This window comes from Mustela nivalis (assembly GCF_964662115.1).
Source record: "Mustela nivalis genome assembly, chromosome: 18".
NCBI classification, from domain to species: Eukaryota; Metazoa; Chordata; class Mammalia; order Carnivora; family Mustelidae; genus Mustela; species Mustela nivalis.
Genome location: NC_139037.1, coordinates 12,599,335 through 12,618,722, shown reverse-complemented (window position 1 = coordinate 12,618,722; position 19,388 = coordinate 12,599,335). Strand labels below are relative to the sequence as shown.

General features: G+C 57.3%; 1 protein-coding gene across 1 annotated transcript in view; it reads left to right on the top strand.

Annotated features, from left to right (window-relative positions):
* The window catches only part of VAC14 (VAC14 component of PIKFYVE complex), a 98,991-nt gene that overhangs the window by 60,294 nt on the left and 19,309 nt on the right, over nt 1-19,388 (top strand). Inside the window, exon 14 of the mRNA XM_082712221.1 lies at nt 121-253. Within this exon, the coding sequence (XP_082568347.1) occupies nt 121-253 (133 nt within the window). The remainder of the gene's footprint in view (nt 1-120; nt 254-19,388) is intronic.

The following is a 19,388-nucleotide window of genomic DNA, read 5'->3' as shown; positions in this document are numbered from 1 at the left end:
GCACACAGCCGCACCCCCCAACACACCCCCTTTCTGGCATTTGCGACGGCATATGTTCCATGGGGGTCCCCCCATGCTGTGGGCCGTACAGTAACTCTTGGCTCTGTCCCTTTCTTGCAGGTACCAAAGGCTTAGAATGTTCTCCTTCCACCCCCACCATGAACTCCTACTTTTATAAGTTCATGATCAACCTTCTCAAGAGGTTCAGCAGTGAACGCAAGCTCCTGGAGGCCAGAGGCGCTTTCATCATCAGGTCAGACTCGGCGCGCTTTCTCTTCCGCACAGCCCGTTTTCTCACCTCGCGCCACGCCAGGGCGGAGCTGCCTGCGGCCGTTTTCTCCTCCGCTTCTCTCCCCTCCTTTTCCTTCGCGTTTACTCCTAAAGAAGCAGAGGCGCCCCCAGCTTCACATCGGGCCTGCTGGTGCTGCCAACATGGGACAGGTGCATGTCGCCATTTCTTGAACAAACGAATTACTTTTCCACTTGTCGAGACACTGTTTTCCCTGGAGGTTAAAGGTCCTGTCCGTGTGTCCTTGTTGGAGTCTTTGGCAAAGAAAGTAGGTGAGCTGGATGGAGCACGAAAAGGGTGCCCAGCTGCCCGCACGGCGTTTGGCCAAGGTTGGTGGCAGCAGTCGCTCTAGCGGAGCTGGGATTTCGAGTCGTGTGAGCCTGGCCTTGGCCAGTCCCAGGGCTCCGGCCACTGTCGGCCTCTAGAACGCCCGCCACCAACAACATGGCGAGCTCTGGCCCTTTGCCGCCGCCTCAGCTCCAAGTAGCCAGGGTCACAGAAGAGTGTGACCTTAAAGTGACCAAAATCTAGATGGGGCAAAGATTTCTCCAGGCTCCCCCACAAAGCCAGGGAGAGAAGTTTTCTGGAATAGTCTGAGTAGCTTTCAGTGCTCTACAGCAATAGCTTCCTGTCAGTCACCTAGGGCTCTCACCCTGACCCGTGAAATAAGCACCTCTGCGGGGGATGGGGTTCAAGAGCCGTCCAGGGTGCTCGGGGAGCTGACTAGACAGTGGTGCGTGCAGTCGGGAAGGCTCCTGAGGCTCTCTGGCGTCTGGGGATTGGAGGATTGTTGGCAGAGGGTCCAGCCTGTACGGAGTCTTCAAGTCAGCAAAGAACACGGAGCATTCATTCTTGTGTGATCCACAGGGCAAGCGGGAGAGGGGCCCAGCCTTGCTGGCCACACCGGGGTTGGAGGCCTCTCCCCGAGGCCAGAGGGAGCCGCTGAAGGGGCTTGGGTTGGGGGGACACGGTATGACCGGATTTGTGTTTTTAAAGATTCCTGTGCTGCTGAGGAGAAGGGGTGGGTGGAGACAGCAAGGCGGACGTGTGGGAGACCAGTGGGGGGCTGTTGTCCAAGTGGGAGATGGTGGCTGCTTGGGAGGGGATGGGAAGAAGCGGCACCATTCTGTAATTTGTAAGATGTATCATCGATTAGTGACTGATTACGTGAGGGCCTGAGGGGACAGGCTGTTGGGAGTGACACCAGGACTCTGGCTGGTGGTGGTAGTCCCTGTGATGGGAGCTCTGGAGGGAGCAGGGTCCCATGTTTGAGTTGGAATTGCTTTGGTAACATCAAAGGAGAGATGGTGAATGAAGCAGGTTGCGCCCCGTGACTCTGAGAAGAGGGACCTGTGCCCAAGAGAGAAAAGTGGAAATGGATAGCTCAGTCCTTCCTTCTCTCACTCACTCATTCATTCAGCAGATGGTATTACTGAGTACTGACTCTGCCGAGTACTGCTCTAGATGGTTCCGTCCTCGCGGAGCTTGCTTTCTTAGGGAAGAAGAACGGTCAGGGGTAAAGAGGGGCAGAGGAGGCAGGGAAGGGGCCTGAGGCCGAGCCCGAGGGAGCGCCAGTGTGTGGTGGTCGGGGAGAAAGAGAAGCCAGGAGAGGAGGCTGAGAAGGCGGCCCTGAGAGGTGGGAAGAAGCAAAACGGGGTGGCAGGAGGCAGCGAGGGGAGGTGAGGCCCACAAGCTTCTGCCGGGAGCCGTGCCAGCAGCCTGCCCCGCCGTGATGTGAGCCGAGGGAGGGAAACGGAGAGAGCAGGCCCTTTCCTCTTCATCCAGAGCTGCCTGCCAAGGCCCTCGCTTGAGGACTGAGGGTGGAGTTGAGGGCGTGGGGTCAGAGGACCGAGCTGCAGGAGGGGACAGGCCCGCCTGGCCAGAAGGCCACAGCAGGACTACGAAGTCTCTGCCCATCGAGGGGGAGGGGCTTCTGATGGTCCAGACCACCAAAGGTGTCCCTGTGGTGGTGGGAGGCTGTCCCGGCCCTCTTGCTCTTCTGAGGTCATGGAGAGCAGGCTTTCGCAGGCTCGGTGCTGTTGGCGTTGGGGCTGGACGGTCCCTGGTGGTCCGGCCCGTCCTGTGGGCTGTGGGCTGTGGAGCGGCACCCGCCCTCCCAGCTGGAACATCCGAAATGTTCCCAGACAGGCCCACGAGCCCCTGGGAGCAGAATCCTCCCAGGTGAGAGCCCCACAGTTACACAGGGACAGAAGCAGATTCTTACCCCACTCGGCCAGAAGGGAAGGACTGCCCGTTTTACTTCACATCAAGTTGGACAGTCCGTGGGATTGAAGTGGAGATTAGAAGTGGCTCAGGAGACCCCCCACTGGGAGAGCGACAGTCTGTCCCCACAAGAGTGACAGTGTATTTTACGTGGTTTTCCGTACTGCAGACATGTCCGTTCACTTGATGAGAGAGGCCTTTGAAGAAGGCATTTGTAACTAGTTCCCCTCCAGAGAACCTGACTGGTGGGTTTTTCCATCCTCTAGCAGCCTCCCTTGTCCCATCAGGGGGCTCGGAGAGAGCGAACTCAGAGCAGTCAGCAGAATGCCAGGCTGCACCAAGCAGAAGTGTGCGCAGCAAGGGCCCGCGTCGGTGTCCTCCCCTCCTGCTCAGGGACCCTGGGCTCCCTGAAGCTGGGGACCCAGCAGCCACTGCATATTCCCATTTATAGCCTCGGGGTGGTGAGGCTTTACCTGCTTAGTGTCTTCTTAGCCTCCTGGGCGGATGGGCATCCTCATTTTGTAGAGGGAAAGAGAGGAAGCCCCGTGCCTGCCAGGCTTGGTGGGAGCTGAGCTGCAGACCCTCGTGCTCTGCTAATTCCGCACTCACCGTTCATCGCCTCCGTGAGAGAGTGCAGCGGCCGGGCGCCTTGCGAGGCTCTGCGCAGCCTGTGACCCTGGGCCCTGGTGTAGGAACCCGGTGGGCCGGGATGGAAGGAACCTCGGGGCTAGGCCCCTCCCACTTGTCCCTCCTGGTCCTTGGCGTCATTTGTCCAGCCTGCCATCGCCCCCAGCAAGAAGCAGCACCAGCACCTGCTTCCCCTGTGCAGCGCGGGCACTGTAGGCCCACCGCCGCTGACCAGCCTGGGTCACAGTCCCCGCCAGCCAGTCTAGGCTCTTGGGGGGGCACAGAGCACAGCATCAGACGTGGAGGAGGTCTTGAAGACACGGGCTCTCTGCCTTCCTGTGATCAGACGGGGGAGTGAGTCCCTTCAGCCGAGTTTGCTGGGGAGCGGCCGTTGGGAGCGTCAGCCTGCCGGTCTGCTTCTCATTTCATTTCCTTCTTTTTTGCTGACAGCTTTAAAGAAAAGCATAGTAGTGGTCTGTGCAGAGTGCTGAGATGAAGCCGCAGGCCTGATAAGAAACAGAGTGATTTAACCCTCTCCTTCAGGTGTTAAACCAGTGAAAAGCCGTCATTTCTACAGTAGTGTGTTTAGCCCGGGGAGCAGGAGGGCTTGCCGTCTACAGGACAAGAGCAGCCAGAGTTGCTGAAGACAAACATCTGGTGGGCGTCTTGGCATAGAGGAAGATGCTTGATTTCCCTCGGGACCCTGGAGTGTTTCTTCTCCTCCACACAGCTTTCCCAGGCTGCACCTCTGTTGGGGGGTGGGGGTGGGAGTGGGGCCTCCAGACTCCCCCCCAGGCTCCTGGGCGGGTCAGACCTCCTCTGTGTCCATACGGCCTTGTTATCTTATGGACATAACAGTTTAGCTGCGTAGTGAACTGGGGAGGCCCGTGGCTCCAAAGCCTCATCTCGGCTAGACTTGCTGAGGTGCGCTGTGGGCCCAGGCCCTCCTCTCAGCTGCAGGCGGCGAAGCGGAGCCCACAAGTGGGGAAGGGGACATGGGGGAGGGGTGCCAGATGTGGGCAGCCCGCAGCCCTCCCCATGCCTCTCCCCCTTCCCTGGACTCCACCGGCATGGGGCCCATGGGCCCCCCCACAGGTCCTGGGGATCCGGATTAAGATTGCAATTACTGGAGTCCAGGAGACTTGGGTTCAAATCCCAGTTCTTCCAGTTTTTGGTCACGTGACCTGATCTGCAGTGGTGCCAGCCTTTCATTTTGCAGAGAGGGCTGCATAAGACGGTGCGCGCCTTCACTCTCAGCACAGGTTGGTGAGGGGAGCTCTTGTTCCGCCTCGTGACACAGCCTCAGCCTCCCAGGGTGGTCTGTGAAGACGGGAAACCAGACTCCAGAGAGGGCGAAGTAATTAAGGCTTCTGTGCCGAGAGCTGGCCCTGGCGCGCCAGGCCTGCGGCCCCAGCACCTCAGACACCCACCAGCGGCCCGGCCCCGGCCCCGTTAAAACAGCTCTGCCCCGAGTAGGTGTTGGTGTACATTTCCCTCCTCCGGCCTCCTCCCGCCCTCCGTGCCAATGCGGCAGAACAAGCGCGCGGCTGTTTTCCCGTGAACCGGGCCACTTATACTCAGTAGAAAGGGAGAGGAGGGAGAAAACGCAGCTTCTTTGATAAACTGATAGGAACTGCAGCGTGATCCGACAGCTGTGATCCTTACAAGGCCTGCTTCTGTGCTGGGAAGTGAGCGAGTCTTGGGACACCCCACTCCGCCCGCCAAGATGGCCCTCTGGCCAGCCGTCCTTTGGCTTAACCGACTGTGCTTCCCCCGCCCCCTCCTCCCTGCTGCCTCCCAGAGAGGACTTGCCAGAGAATGCTTTCTTTTTAACGAGTGCCTGCTGTGAACTCAAAGGCTCCAACCCCAGCCAGCCCCATCGATGGTGGATGAGGTCCTGAGCACCCTTCCCGGGGACACGGGTGCCCCTAAGATGAGAGCATTTGAAGGGCCTGGGTTGGGGGCCCAAGTGGGAGAGCAGGAGGCAGTCCTGCGTCTTCCATGAGACCTGCACCCAGAGGAGCCCTGAGATAAAGCTTCTGGTTCGTTTTGGTCCTCCTCTCGAGACTCTGATAGACACAGGCATGGCAGCCGCTCCAGTTCAGTAAATGCTCACAGCGCCTGTGATGTACTCCTCCTGATCCCGCCCTGCCCCTCACCCACCCCCGGGTTTGCCCCGTGCTTGATGGGGAGTGAGGGAGATCGATCGGCTGCTGACATGGGTGGTAGGGCCAGAGGCCTAGGAAGCCACTGGAAACTGGACTTGTTTTTAATTGCATCTCAGGCAGGGCCTTGAGAAGCATCTGTCTTTCTTGCTATAACTGAGGAATTCCACTTTGCTGTCCTTGTATGGTCACCCGTGAGACAGGCTGTCATCCAGGGCCACATCACCACTGTGGCCAGGGCAGCCCACACCGGCTGACCCTCCCCACCCCGCTCCCCTTCTCACTCTGTGTCCTCCCAGACCTTCCCAGCCCCTGGAGCTCACTGACATTGGTTACCCCCCCTACAGTTTTCAGAGGCGCCACTTGTGCCAGGGGGCCTTAGCCAGGCGCCCCTACCCAAAGCCCACGGTGCTGATGCTAATGCAGGATGAATCCAAGTAACGTGGCAAGACCCAGATCCCTGGTTCGAATGGTATTTTAGGCTAGCACACCTTGCCTCTGGCCCCAGCCCGCAGGAGAGAGCTGCTAAGAGGCTCTCCTTGCTTTCTTTCACTCTCCCCTTTAATGGGGTGCATTCATTTACTCCAAATAAAAATAAATTGCCTTGACGAACATGTGCCAGCCAGAGTCTGTCTGCTAGAAGGGACCCAGAATGCAGGTGGAGTTTGAGATTTTATTTGTCTGAAGCCATACTGATGGGGTCCCCAGCTGAGGGGAAGGAGATAGGACCTGAACCAGGATAGAGGAATTCTTCCAAGGAATTTCTTACTTTCCTCTCAGAAGGTTCTCTTCTTGCTGACTTGAAGTAAGTCTGCCTGACTCCTGTGTGCATCTTCTGGAAGTTTCCACAGTCATTCTTTCCCCAGAGACCAGGGGCCTGGGGTGCTTTTGTTGAGATGCAGGTGCTTGGGTCTGGGGTGCTTTTGTTGAGATGCAGGTCAGCAAAGGGAGTGTGTGGCAGAAGCTCTTTTGCACAACCTGCTCTTGGCTTTGATCTAACTGGAAGCAGCACTGAGAGTACGTGACTGGCGGGGAGGCACGATCTGACATGCCAGACAAGACTGAGAGAGGAGTCCGCCCTCGAAGGTGAAATACGAAGATGTCCTTGGGGCGGGCAAAATTCATGCAGCCCAAAGAGCCCAGCCTGGTCTATTGCCACTGTCTCCTAACCCATGGAAAGGTGCCACCTCCCAGCACCTCACAGAACCATCTGTGACCCGGGAGGGCTTGGGACCTGGAAGCAGGCTAGTGGCTTTGCTCTGCCTCCTCCAGGCACTCTCCAGGGTCCCACTGTCTCTCTCTCTCTCTCTCTCTCTCTCTCACACACACACACACACACACACACGGGCACTCCCTGTAAGAAGGGCATAATTTCTTCTGGAAAACAGGAACCACATGTGGTGGGCCCTGTCAGGCAAGGCTGGGATTAATTAGGTCCTACGGCAGGGGACAGGGGAAGTGCTGGCCAGAGGGAGCCCTGCACGGTGTGTGCGGAGTCTGAGGCACTTCAGAGGAAAGCTTCTCCATGTTTCAAGGGTTCTAGTGGATCCCTGTGACAGGGGACTGGAAGAAGGCCAAGGGTCCACTCCCTTTAGCAGAGCTCATGGGAGGTTAGAGGTCACAGATGAACTTGGTGGGAGGCCATGTGACCCGAGAAGCCCCTGTGGACAGGGTGAGGGTTCAGGAGGGATGGCAGGAAAGGTGTCTCGGTGCCCCTGCACAGCATGCTTTGGACCCCCAGCACGCAGGTGCTGGCACCTGCTCTGTTCTTCCCAGCCTCAGCTTAAAAGCACTTTCTGGTAGTCGCCGCACCTACAAAGCATCAGCTCCCCAGCCCATGGCTCAGGCAGCCTGCAGGGCTGGGGGTGACTGTCACGAGCCGTTGCCAGTGGCTGAGAACTTGATAATGAATTTCCTTCTGAAGCTTGAGAGCTTTTCCGGATGGAATCGGCAGTACTGTCTGGATCTGTTTATACTTTACCTAAGGATGCCAGAAAACCAACAAAGTTTTGACCTTGGTAAGTCAGATAGCTTAGTTAATTAGCACGTAGCTGACGGCTATCATAAGTAGCATCTTAACAAAGTAGTGGCAGGAATTGGCCGCTAGAAGTCGTTTGCATCCTCCTGCCTCCTTGGGGTAGGGCTGCATCGGAGTCAGGACAGACAGAAGGGTGTCCTTGCTTTTAAAGGTGCCTCTGAACTCCTTCTGGAACAGCAGTTCCAGAGTGAATCCCATTCACCCATCGTAGAATGTTTCTTAGGAAGCTCTTTCTTTTATCCTGGTATCATTTCAGCTTAGGTTTTGGGGGCCTCTGTGTGGGTTCTCCCCTTCCTCCCCACAAGTGGGTTCCTTTAGCAGGAGCCATGAAAACACACACACGCACTCACACACCCTGCCGCCCCCCCCCCCGCCGGACCCCCAACACACATAGACCCTGCCCCTGTCTTCCGAAAAATGTAGAGAAGGTCTCTATCGTGTGCAGTTTGTGAAAGTCTGCCTAGAACAGCTGCTCCTTCCACAGAGGAGGGTTCCTGTCTCAGCCTGCATGGTGGTTCCGTCTCCAAGGACTCTCACCTGGGAGAAACTTGGGTCTGAATTGAGCCTCCAAAGGCGGGCACAGGCCCACGAGGAGTACACATGGCCCTCGGGGAAGGGTGCTCTGTAACCCAGGCTGTGATGGCCCACCGACGCGGCCCTTGCGGTCCAAAGTGGAGAATGGCACTTCCTTTAAAAGTCGGCAGCTTCAACTCCCAGGAGCGCTCCCCCGCCCTCCGTCCTGGGTCCTGCTCCATGCTCCATGGAGCTGCTGGGTAGCCGGTCAGAGACCCCAGAGCGGGGTGACCTGGTTTCTTCCAGACTTGGGTGTGGAGGTCATTTGGGAAAACTGTGGTTTCCAGACTGGACTCTGCTTTTCCTCAGCCCTCCCGGGAAGGAAGCTGTGCTCCCTCATGGTATCTCCCTTTCACCCAGGGGTGTTAACCCACAGGAAATGCCCACCAAGACCCTTCCTGATGTGGCCACCGAAGCCTCTGCCAGGGCTGCCATCCCTCTGGCCACTGCCTCCCATGCAGAAGTGAAATGCTGAGTAAATCTGCATGTCCTTTCCTGCCTGCCTTCTGGGCCCCGGCCTCCAGCCTGCTGCCCATCCGCTATCCTGGCCTACTTCCGGCCTATATTTAGATGACATAATCTCATTGGAACTGCTTGGTACTTAGACTGTGAGTGTCTTTCTGGGTCTAAATCTCTGTTTCTACTTGTTCAAGTGGATCTGCCTCCCCCCCCCGCCCCGCCACCTTCTCCCAGATGACACGTTCTACCTTCCGGGTCACCGCAGTTGCTTGCACCGTCCACGTTAACTTCTCTCGCTGAAGCTGGGTGGGGATGGATTTCAGATGCACTCCAGAGTCTTCCTCATTTCTCTCCTCTCCCCTGCCGGGCGTCCCATGCTGTCTGTTCTGAGCCTTTCCTCTCTCTCCTCTCGGAGGCTGCTGTCCCATGCGCTTAGTGTTCTGTCTTTCTCCATTTTCTGGGCCATGCACCCAGCTCCTGCCCTCCCGCAGGATGGGTTTCCTGGCATGGAGACACCGGAGCCTCCTTGTCGTGCTCCCCCAGAGAGCTGCTGCCTTTGTCTGTAACGGCACACCTGTTTCTAGTTCATCCTCGGCCTCGTCGTCAGTGAACTTGTCCTCAGAGGGGCCCCTGTGCCCCAGTCTGCCACCTGAGTATCCAGCCCCTCCCCATGAAGGAAGAACGGCCCTTGTGTGGCTTCGAAGGAGCACTTGTCTCAGAAACCGCTCCGTCCCTAGGAGTTCTCACTGGTTTTCTGCTCTTTCTGCTTGTTCTGCCATCTCTGGCAGAACCCCCTTCCCTTCTTAACCGGTTCAGCGCCCAGATCTGTCTTCTTCCCTCTCTCGATCAGGGCAGTGTGGCAGCCTTACCTCCCTCCAAGCCTTGATGCCTGTGATGACTTTTTCAATGTAAATTTTCATTGAAAAACAACATACTGTCTCAACGTGCACAAATCATAGGTGTACTACCACTCAGTTAATTTTCACAAAATGTCTACACCCATGTAACCAGCACTCAGATCAAGAAGTACAGCATTTCTGGCACCCAGAGGTCCCTTTCATGTCTCCTCCTAGTTAGGACCCCTTTCTTCCTCCCCAGAGTAGCTACTATCCTGACTTCTAACACTACAGGTTTGTTTTACCTGGTTTTGAACTTGATATAAACTGAATCCCGCAGTTCGTACTTTGACAAAGTGGCTTCTTTTGATGCATTTTGTGTCTGTGAGAGTCGCCCTTATTAGATGTGCAGAAGTTAGGGGCGCCTGGGTGGCTCAGTGGGTTAAAGCCTCTGCCTTCAGCTCAGGTCACGTTTCCGGGGTCCTGGGATCAAGCCCCGAATCGGGCTCTGGGGAGCCTGCTTCATTCTCTCTCTCTCTCTCTCTCTGCCTGCCTCCCTGCCTACTTGTGATCTCTGTCAACTTAAAAAAAAAAAAAAAAATCTTAGGAAAACAAAAAAAAGATGTGCAGTAGTTCACACTTCTGGAGAGTGTTCCGGGTATGAAGATACCGAGACTCGTGTACCCGTTCTGCTCCTGTCGGGGCCTTGGCTTGCTTTCAGTCTGGCGCTGTTAACGTGAACATACGGGTACATTCCTCTTAGACACATGTCTAAGAGTGGCTGGCTCAGAGCCCTACATGGTTTAGCTTTGGGAGATATTTCTGGGGTGGCTGCATCGGTGTCCACTCCCGTGGCCTGTCCAGGAGCTCCACAGCTCTCCCATCCTCAGGAGCGCCTGGCGTCCTCAGTCTTGGCTTCTAGCCCTTCAGGTGTTTGGCGATACCACTTGTGGTTTTAATTTGTGCGTCCCTGAAGACTAATGGAGAACTTCTCATCACTTACTGGCCTTTTGGATATTCTCTTCTGCGATGAGCCTTTTCACGTTACTTCCCCATTGGGTTTTGGTGCTTATTTGTTAAAGTTCCGTCTATATTCTTTATGTATTCTGGATTCAAGTCTTTCTCAGGTGTATACCCTACAGTCCTCTTCCCCTACTCCGCAGCATGCCTTATCGTTCTCTTGATAGTGTCTCTTTGTAAGTAGAAGTTACCGATCTTTAATGTCGCGCAGGTATCAGTTTTCCTTCACAGTTAGCCTTTATGTTCTGTGGTGCTTTTTCAGGGGATTAGGAGCTCCTAAAACGAACCATAAAGCTGCCTGTTTCTGGGTGACGTTTGTCCAGCATTCTCACCGAGCTGGAATATTACTTCACCTCCTACCCAAGGTATTAGTTCTTAGCTCTAGCCAGGGGTCTTGGAGGGCACCTAGTCCGGCCTGCTGGTGCTTTCTCCCAGCCAGCTGATCCCCAGCGGCTTCTGGGTTCCGGGTACAGCCTGGCCGGCGGTGGTCTGCAGCCTGGGGTCGGGAACCACACACCTAGCCGTATTGGTGGGTGCTCTGAGTGACAGGAGGTAGGAACCCAGGTCACAGGTACCGCAGTGAGCAAGGGGCTTGACGAGCCTGTGTGACCAGACAGAGGCAGAGAGCAGCAAGATGCAGGATCTCGGCGTTTGCCGGCAGTGCGGTCTCTCTTCTCGGCCCTTGTTTGGGGTCAGCCTTGTTGTCTTGGTCCCTTCAAGGCTTGTAGACATGGCCACCACGTCCCCGCAGGCTGTGCTCAGTGGCTCACGCTGGGTCATGCGCCCACCCCGTGGGCCAGCGGCGGCCCGACCAGAACCCACGTGGAGTGGGGAGCAACAGGTCCCAGAGGAAAGGGGCCGCTCTGCCCACGAGAAAAGAAAGGATTTGCCGACCAGCAGCAGCCCCGGGGGCCCGCCGGCGTGTCTGCTTCCTGAGTGGTTGTCTCACGTGGAAAGTGAAGATGCGGGTCGTTACTCTCGCCTGTGAATGCTCGGGAGGGTGTAATGACGTAACAAGAAATGTTCCGAAGTGTGTCCGGCACCCGGTAGCTGTGACGGCGGTTGTGATGAGTGGCATCTGCCGTCTCTTCATGCTATCTGAGCTCGGAACCCGGGCCTGGGTGGGTCGCTGGCCGCCACCCCCGGCCGCCCCCTGCCCAGCTGCTGGCTCGCTCTGACACGGCCGCTCCCTCCGTAGTCTGGAGCTGGCCCTTCTGAGGAAGGGTGAGGGAGAAAGCCACTGATCAAACCAGCACGTGACCCTAGGCGTCCTCTCTTCCTCTGCCCCTGAACTCGACCCTGCCCTGTTCAGGGCGGCCCAGTCACGGCTCCTGACTGCGCGGGACAGAAAACCCGCTCTCGCTGTGTGTCGAGGGACAGGGCGGGAGTGTGCGGTCAGGGACAAGGATTGGCTCGTGTCCCTAGGACTTGGTCTCACCTCCCACCTCCATAGCTGGCTCTTCTTCCTGCTCCGTCAGCGCCCCGCAGGCAGGCCATCCACCCTGTGGCAGGATGGCGCCGCCTTCAGCTGCAGTGCTGGGCTTGGGGCTCACGGACCTGTCGCCGTGGCCAGGGAAGTGCCGTGCCTTGGTGGTCCGGGACCAGATCGTGGGCCCGCCCGCAGGTGCAGGGGGGAAGAACAGTTGTCCACGGGAACCAGCACCGCAGACCGCAGGTGGGGGAGGCAGCCCCAGCTGGTGTCCACGCTGTGGTTGAGGTCCGTATGCGGCCTGAAGGGGGACGTGAAGCGGAGCCCACGGTGGGGCGGCAGCAGAAGCCAAATCCCCCCTCCATCCAGGAAGGGGGGAAGGGTGGGGCTGTGTAGTGCCTGGTGACCCTCGACCCTCCCAGAGACCACCCCAAGGGCAAGCAGGGGAGCCTCCAGCTGATCCTTCTCTGTGGCTTCTTTACTTTTTTGAACACTGCGCCCCGCCAGAGGCTGTAGGCCATGGCCTGTGTGGCTGGCTGTGGACTTGGAGTTAGACACGGGATTGAAGAGAGACCAGGAGAGTCTCCGTCTGGATTTTCGGCTTAGTTTGGAGTGGCCAGAAGAGACCTTACAGATCAACTGACTCTTTCCCACGGAAGAAACAGAGGGTCTGACTTTTCCAGACTGTTTGCACGTGCTGCCTTCATGCCACAGCCTGGGCTAGGCAGACCCAAGCCGAAACAGCACAACATGCAGACGGAGACTCGATGGGCCTGGGGTGCTGTCAGAGGGACAAGCTCGGCCAGCCCCACTGGGACTAAGGGTCAGACATTGACTCTCCACAAGGTCCTTTCCATGACTTCCTGCTGTCTGCCGGGCCCCACGCCAGCCCTGCACATGCACTAGATGGAGAACCCATCCCTCCCTTCACCGAGGGAGCAGTTTAGTGACATAGGCAGACAGGTGACAAGTGACCGATAAATGTGTGTCCTTGCTGTTGTGATCCGAGCTCTGGAGGAAACTGCAGAGGGGAAGAAGGGTTGTATGCGGTGGGCGGGGGTGGGGGGGTCCCTCAGGTGTGGGCTTTGTTAAGGGGGGTACCCCACAGCTTCAGGGGAACCAGGAAACTGTGACCTGGATCCGATATTTTCTTGGAGCATAAAAGTGTGCCCTAGTTTTCCCTCTCCTCGGGCTCAGCTGAAGCTACGCCAAGAATTGGCTTTTAAAGGCTGCCTGAAATGCAGTCTGCAGCCAAAAATCTATAGAGCCAGTGCATTTGTGACCTTGCTGAAAATGCTTACTGAGGAAAATCAAGGGGGTAGGATTTGGGGATTTTTTTTTTTTCTTTTTAAAATTTAAAAAACAAGTCAGTTTGGCCCTCCTCTCCCCATCCCTTTCCCTCTTGGCACATTCCTGCCCCAGAATGCCTGAGTCCTCCAAGCCCCACTGAGCTCATCTCTTCCATTTGTCCACTCCTCCCCCATTCCCCAATCCCGCTCCATCCCCACCCCCCATGCCTCAGGAATGAAAAATACCAAGTGGGTTAAAATAAGGAGCCTGGGTATAGCCCTGGAAATTAGGCCACAGCTGTCAGGCCAGGCGAGAGTCCTGTCTCTGAGAATGGAAATGCCTGGAGCAAGCACCCGGCCCCTCCCCGGTGAGGACCGATAAGAGGCTCTGCCCAGTGCTGCCCCCGCCTCCCCAGGGGGCGGCCAGGAAATGCCATTTGTCATTGAGTGGACCTGTCTCAGTGCCCACTGGCGAGGACACCATGGTGGGCAGGGCTGGTCCCTGCCCTCTTAGGGACATTCACAAACATTAGGAGCGATGGTGGTCTGGGGGAGCAGATGGGGTGGGGGTCATGCCCAGCCCCAGATGGAGGGGTCCAGGAAAGCTTCGGGAAAGAGACACTGTCTAACTGGAGCCACGAAAGAGAAGTAGGGACTGGGTGAGGGTGGGGAGGAGAAGAGGTTTCTCATGGAGCCAGCAGTCTTCTCAGAAGCCACGGGGCCCATGCCCTGGCACCCCAGGGAGCTGGGAGTGACCCCTGGGACCTCTGGCTGTCTCATGAGCAGCCCTGGGGCACCTGGTGGACCACTGAAGGGCCTGAGCAGGTTCAAAAAGCTCTCTCCACCTGCCGTGAGCATGCATAAGACCCTGAGAGGAGAAACCACTGGTAGGTGGCTGCCCCTAGAGTCTGCAGGATGGCACCCCATCTCCCCCAGCCAAGGAAGGACTGCAAGTCTGTGTGAGGCCACACTGAGTTGGATGGGTGCCCCACCTGCCCTGCCATGTTTCCAGAACATCCAGGGAACAGAAGGGAAGTGGGGCCCAGGGCTCACATGGTGCAGGAGGAGACTCGTACGTGCTACTATCTTGTGACCTTACTACGGTCTCGTCCCCACCATTAGCCTCCCAAAACACCAAAGACTAGTTAAGGAGTGGCTCAGGAATCTTACTTGTCAAGGGATTGGGCTGCTACATCTTCCAGAAGATTCAGTGCTGCTGGGAGCAGCAGTTTGAGCAGATAATCTGGACTAAATTTAAAAACATTCTCGGCACCCCAGATGTCCCCGCCCCAACTGCTTAGGGGACCTGCCTTCAGCCAGTTCAGGTGCCTGGGACTTCAGCCGGCTGGCTTTGTCCGGTCATTTCTCCTGAGAAGAGTCAGCTTTTTTCTCCCTCCTCCATGAGCTGAGCCCCTCCTTTGAGCCCCTTTCCCAAAGGAGCCCCCCCTGCCCACCTATGTCAGTGGCCTCTGGCCCAGACAGTTGGCCAGTTTTCCTAGAGTGACCTCACTTCCTTCCTGCCCTTGAAGCCCGAGCAGCCGCCCCCGGTCCCATCCTTCTGCTTCTCCCAGCCCCCCGGTAGCGTGGTAATTGGTTTCTTAGATCTTCAGCTGCGCACCCTGCCTGGGAGTATTTCCCGGTCCCCTGATCCTCCGCAGGAAGACCTGTGATCTTACTGCCGTGGGGACCCTGAGGGTTGGGGGCTGCTCTGTCAGCTGCCCGCCCCTGCAGTCCCTCTGCTCTCTCTCAGGCCAGGAGTGTCTGAAATAGCAGCAGTGCTGCTGCTTTCTGCCCCCGGTCCCCCACTGCTGCCCAAGGTCACACTCTCCCCAGGATGGGGCTCTGGGACTGGTGTGACCAAGCAGCTGCCCGGCGATATCTGCCCCCAGCTCGGCTCCCGGAATGAGTATCTGTCATTATGGTTCTCGGAAGGTCACAGATTTCATTGCATTTCTGTGGTGTTGGGAGAAAATGTCAAGCTTCTCCACATGTTTAGTCTTCCCCAGCCAGCAGGATGGCAGGGCAGGGGGCAGGGACAGGGAAGCCTGGAGAGAGGAAGGCGGGATGCACAGACCCCAGCAGGCTTGAGGCCCGAGGGGCATGAGGACAGGGACCAGGGGCCACAGCTCAGTCTAACCCACAGCTGTGCCACTTCTCAGGGGCCGGGAGCCCTGGCATGACCTCCAGGGAGGACACCTCCCTGAGGTTGCATCATCTGAGTCCTGCTCTGTCTGCACCCTGCCCCCAACAGTCTCCCAGTCCGCGCTCTCCCTCAGCCTTCACTCGGCTCTGCCCTACCAGGGGCATCTGGAAAGACAGCCCTTAGACCCTCTGTATTTCTACTAGAAGAAGGTGCCTGCATGGGGCCCCAGTGATGCTAGCAACAACAGCCCAGAGGGTGGCCTTGCCCTGCGCAGCACAGGGACATGTACTCACACTGCACATTGCTTGAACCCACGACCCTGGGCTCCCCGGCCAGCGGCGTGGGGCAGCTCTCCTGCTCTGACTGAAGGCAGGGGCTTCATCTCCATTGAGACTTTCTCCAAGTGATTCTATTTCCAGAGAAAGCCTCCCATGTAGTAGGCACTCCTGCCTCCGAGTGGAGCCAGGCCTTTTCTCCTGCTCGTATTATGCTAATCACTCCTTGCAAACAGGCAGACTTTGTAGGAGGTTTGCCTGGTTTTAGATGAAGCCTACGCCTTTGAAGCAAAGAGCCACGGTAGCTAAAAATACCATCTCCCTGCTGTTGATCCTCTCATTTGTAAAATGCATGTTTCCATTGTTAAATCTGCAAATGTGCAGCAGCCCCCGCCAGAGAGACAGAGCCACTCTGCCGTCTGGGCCGGAGTGGGAGCCCGGACACCCTCCAAGGAGGCGCCCCCTTCCCGGCACCCTGCTCCCTGCACCTCCCCTGAGAACGTCTCTGATGGAGTCCAGACGATCCCAGAAGAACTTCCTTCTTAGCTCGTGTTGAAAAAAATGTAAACCACGTAAGACAGAAATCCAAACAGTGCAGAAGACGTAGCATAAAATGTAAGCCCTGTCACCACCACCTCCTGCCCAGGAGTAGCCTCTGTTTTGGTGCCACATATTTCCTTCCAAAACTCAGTCTTGCGCTCGTGAGTGCATAGCATGGCCGAGGGTGGTTTGGGCCATGGCTGTGCATTTCCAGCAGCAGATCCGGGACTGCCCTGCCTTGTTTGCACACAGGGTTTGGCTCCAAGCAGAGCGGCTTGGGGTCGTCCTCCCTTTTCGAGGCCACCACCTCACCATGTTCAACTCCACCGCCTGTCTTCTCTGGGCGCGGTGGCCCTGGCTGGGGGCGGGGGAGAGCAGGATGGCCGCTCCAAAGCAGGGCCCTCGCCTGGCCCAGCTCTGCCTCGGAGAACCCGGTCTGTAACTGAGACCTGGGACTCGGGATGGCTGCAGACACTTTCCCCAGAGGGACTTCCACGCACACCTCCCGCCTGGGGCCCTTTCTCGCTCTATTCATTTAATCCAATGTGCATTTCCTAGGCTGGAAAGGAACGGTTTAGATGAAAAGCCCATTACATGCATCTTAAAACTCCCTGAAAATGATCACAAGAGGAATTTTCACAGCCTCCTGGCAAGGGGTGGAGGAGGGTACAAATAAGAGAAACCCCCTTCATTCAGCCACAAAGGACCGAGGGAGTCCCTTCCTTGCTGTCTTTGTCCTGTCGCTTCTGCGGTGGCCTTTCCTTCCTCCCAGCCCTTTCTCTCTGATCTTCTTACCATCTTCCGAGAGACTCCGCGGCGAGGTCGCTGTGATATTTGCTCTGTGACCGGCAGTGCGGTGTTCCTGTTTCGCTTCCCATTCTCTTGCCGACGCTTATCTTTGTGCCCTGTAAGCGGGTTCTTGTGAAGAGCTACAGATGGCAGTCTCAGTTTATAAGTATCCTAAGACCCCCAAGAGTAAAGATTTGAAGGCCAGAAAGGCAGGAGCAGCGTGTGCCCAGCGCCACTGAGCCGAGCTTCCTCCCCTGCGGCGTCCGTGACAGCCGGCGGGACCACAGCCCGAGGCCGGGCTAACCTCCTTTTCCTTCTGTTTGAACAGAGCGAGTCGGGGCTGCCCACAGCGGGCTTGGGACCCCTCGGGTGGAGATGGGCAGGAAATAGCGAGACACTGGGTGGAAACCTAGGAAGACCAGGCCCGGACTCTGGGGAAGTGAGGGGACGTCATGAGGACCCCAACCTGGGGCCTTCCCCAGAGCTCCATGGCTGTGCATCCTTTGGGACTGCTAGTGAGAGCTCCCCATTCCTTCCAGAGAGTGGTGTTGCTGGGCTGGTGGCAGTAGCTCTGGGAAGGCAGTTTGGGGGCAGTGGTTCGCAGTCCCTACTGTGAAGGCCGTTAAGAATACAGATCGCCACTTTCTGGAGGGGGCCTCGGCGTGGTCTCGGCATCCCATATGGTCTTCGGCCAACTCCGGCATACAGCCGAGTTCAGGGGTGTCTTGGGAAGGCGCTGTTGCTGGCTTGGAGGGCCTTTCTGGTTCTAAACAGTAATTGCATGACTTTGTGGGGGCGGCTAGGACACTGGTGGGACAAGGGGTGGTGGCTCCCCACTTCGAGGTGGGGGAGGGGCTGCCAGGATGGAGAACGGAGGCTGCCACCAGCAAGCAAAATGGCAGCCCCTGGTTGGAGCCCTTCGGGACACATTAAATCCCTTGGAGGAAAGTCACCACGGGACCGAGAGATAGAGGAGCATCACTGTGCGTACCCAGAACCCACGACTCTGAGGGCATCTGGCCCTCTTGCATGAAGGGTTTGGTGGGGGAGGCATTCTGGCCGCAGCAGGGACAACGTGAGCAGCCGGCCGCTGGGCTCGGGTGGGCGGCATGGCTGTGAGGTGAGAGGGGCAGAGCGGTGGGGAGGCCTCAGTGTCTGGGCTCAGTGCCGAGCACGGCGGAAGGGAGATGCTCAGCGTCTGGAAAAGTTTGTGGTCGTAAAAGCAGCAGTGGGGAGGGATCCCTTGGCCTGGAACAAAGGACCAGTTTGGGAATCATGGGATGAAGTGGTAGAAAATCTGCACCGAGCAACTTGGTAACAGGAAGCCATTTGAAACAAGGGGTGTCTCCAGGCCAATCCAACGGATGATGGAGCAGCCCTGGGCAGGCTCCTCTGGCTCCTGGCTCTTGTCCTACTTGCTTGCATTTGTTCTCAGAATGTCACGTCATCACCTCTGTAGTTTGCAGCGGAAATGGCAGAGATGGCTTGGCGGGGGGGCTTTCCCTTTACCCGTCCTAAGGCAGACTCTATGTCTCTGTCTGTCTACTTCACTCCAAGCCATGGGGCGAAGCGGTGCCCCTGCACTGGACATGTGTGTCACAAGGCACGGGGGCTCTCCGTCAGCTGGAGAGAAGGGCTGCGCCAGGGAGGAGAGGTCTGTCCTGCAGGTGCCACGCCACGTGGGACAGTCTAGCAGAATGGGACAGGGACTCTGCTCCTCCGTGGGCCTGGCAGTGTGGCCTAGGACCGGTGCTTGGCTTCACTTTGGTCCTCCGTCCCGTGAGCACAGGATCCCTGAGGACATCCGTGCACCTGGTGGAAGTTGGCCGGGGCGTGGATGGGCCAGCACGTCTGGGGCCTGAAAACAGTTTGCCAGGCTCTGTGTGTGTGTGTTGGCATTAGTGTGCAGCCACTTTGTGGGCAGGGAGGCTAAGCACATCCTTGGGAGGAAATCCTGCTTGGAAGGGTAGGAACTCAGAGGGCGTCAAAGAGATAGTCTCTGTCAGTGATTCTCTAACAGTTAGGCCAGGGGCTCCCAGACGCATGAGGCTTCGAGTTGCTGTTTGCCTGACTGTGTAGGCGAGTTCAGAGTCCTCACAGTCATTGTATTGAAATCCCTCCTCCCCACCTGAGACTCAGAGGCAGCAACTGACCTGCCACCTGTGCTCAGGTGCCAGGGCTCCCAGCAGAGGTGTCTGGGCAGCTGCTGATGGGGTCACCTGCACAGAGTCGTACCTCCGTACCCCCATCCCAACCAGATCTGAGTTTGGGTTCTGACCGTAGCATGGCTGTGGGTGCGGTGCCTGGACTCTGCCTCCCACTCGACCACCAGGAGAAAAAGCCATGAGAACCCAGCACCAGCACAGCACTGTCCTGGCCAGGTGTGGCCAGTGTGGTCATTGCCTGCCACCCACAGACCCGGGAGGGGGTGGGGGTCAAGTAGATAAATAAACTTCCCCGGAGTCACAGGAAGGTTCCAGAGAAACTCAGGCAGGCTTCAGTCCATCAGTGGATCCAGCGATATCTGCAGCCAAGGTAACCCCAAACCATCTTCTGAGCCCCTGTGCCACCTAGGCCATGAAACCCACGGGTTTCACACCTGTCCCCTTGTTAAAGGGGTTCAAGGTACATGACATGCCCAAGGTAGAGAAAGCACTCACAGAGGTGCCGCGTGTGTCGTTACCAGGCAGAAA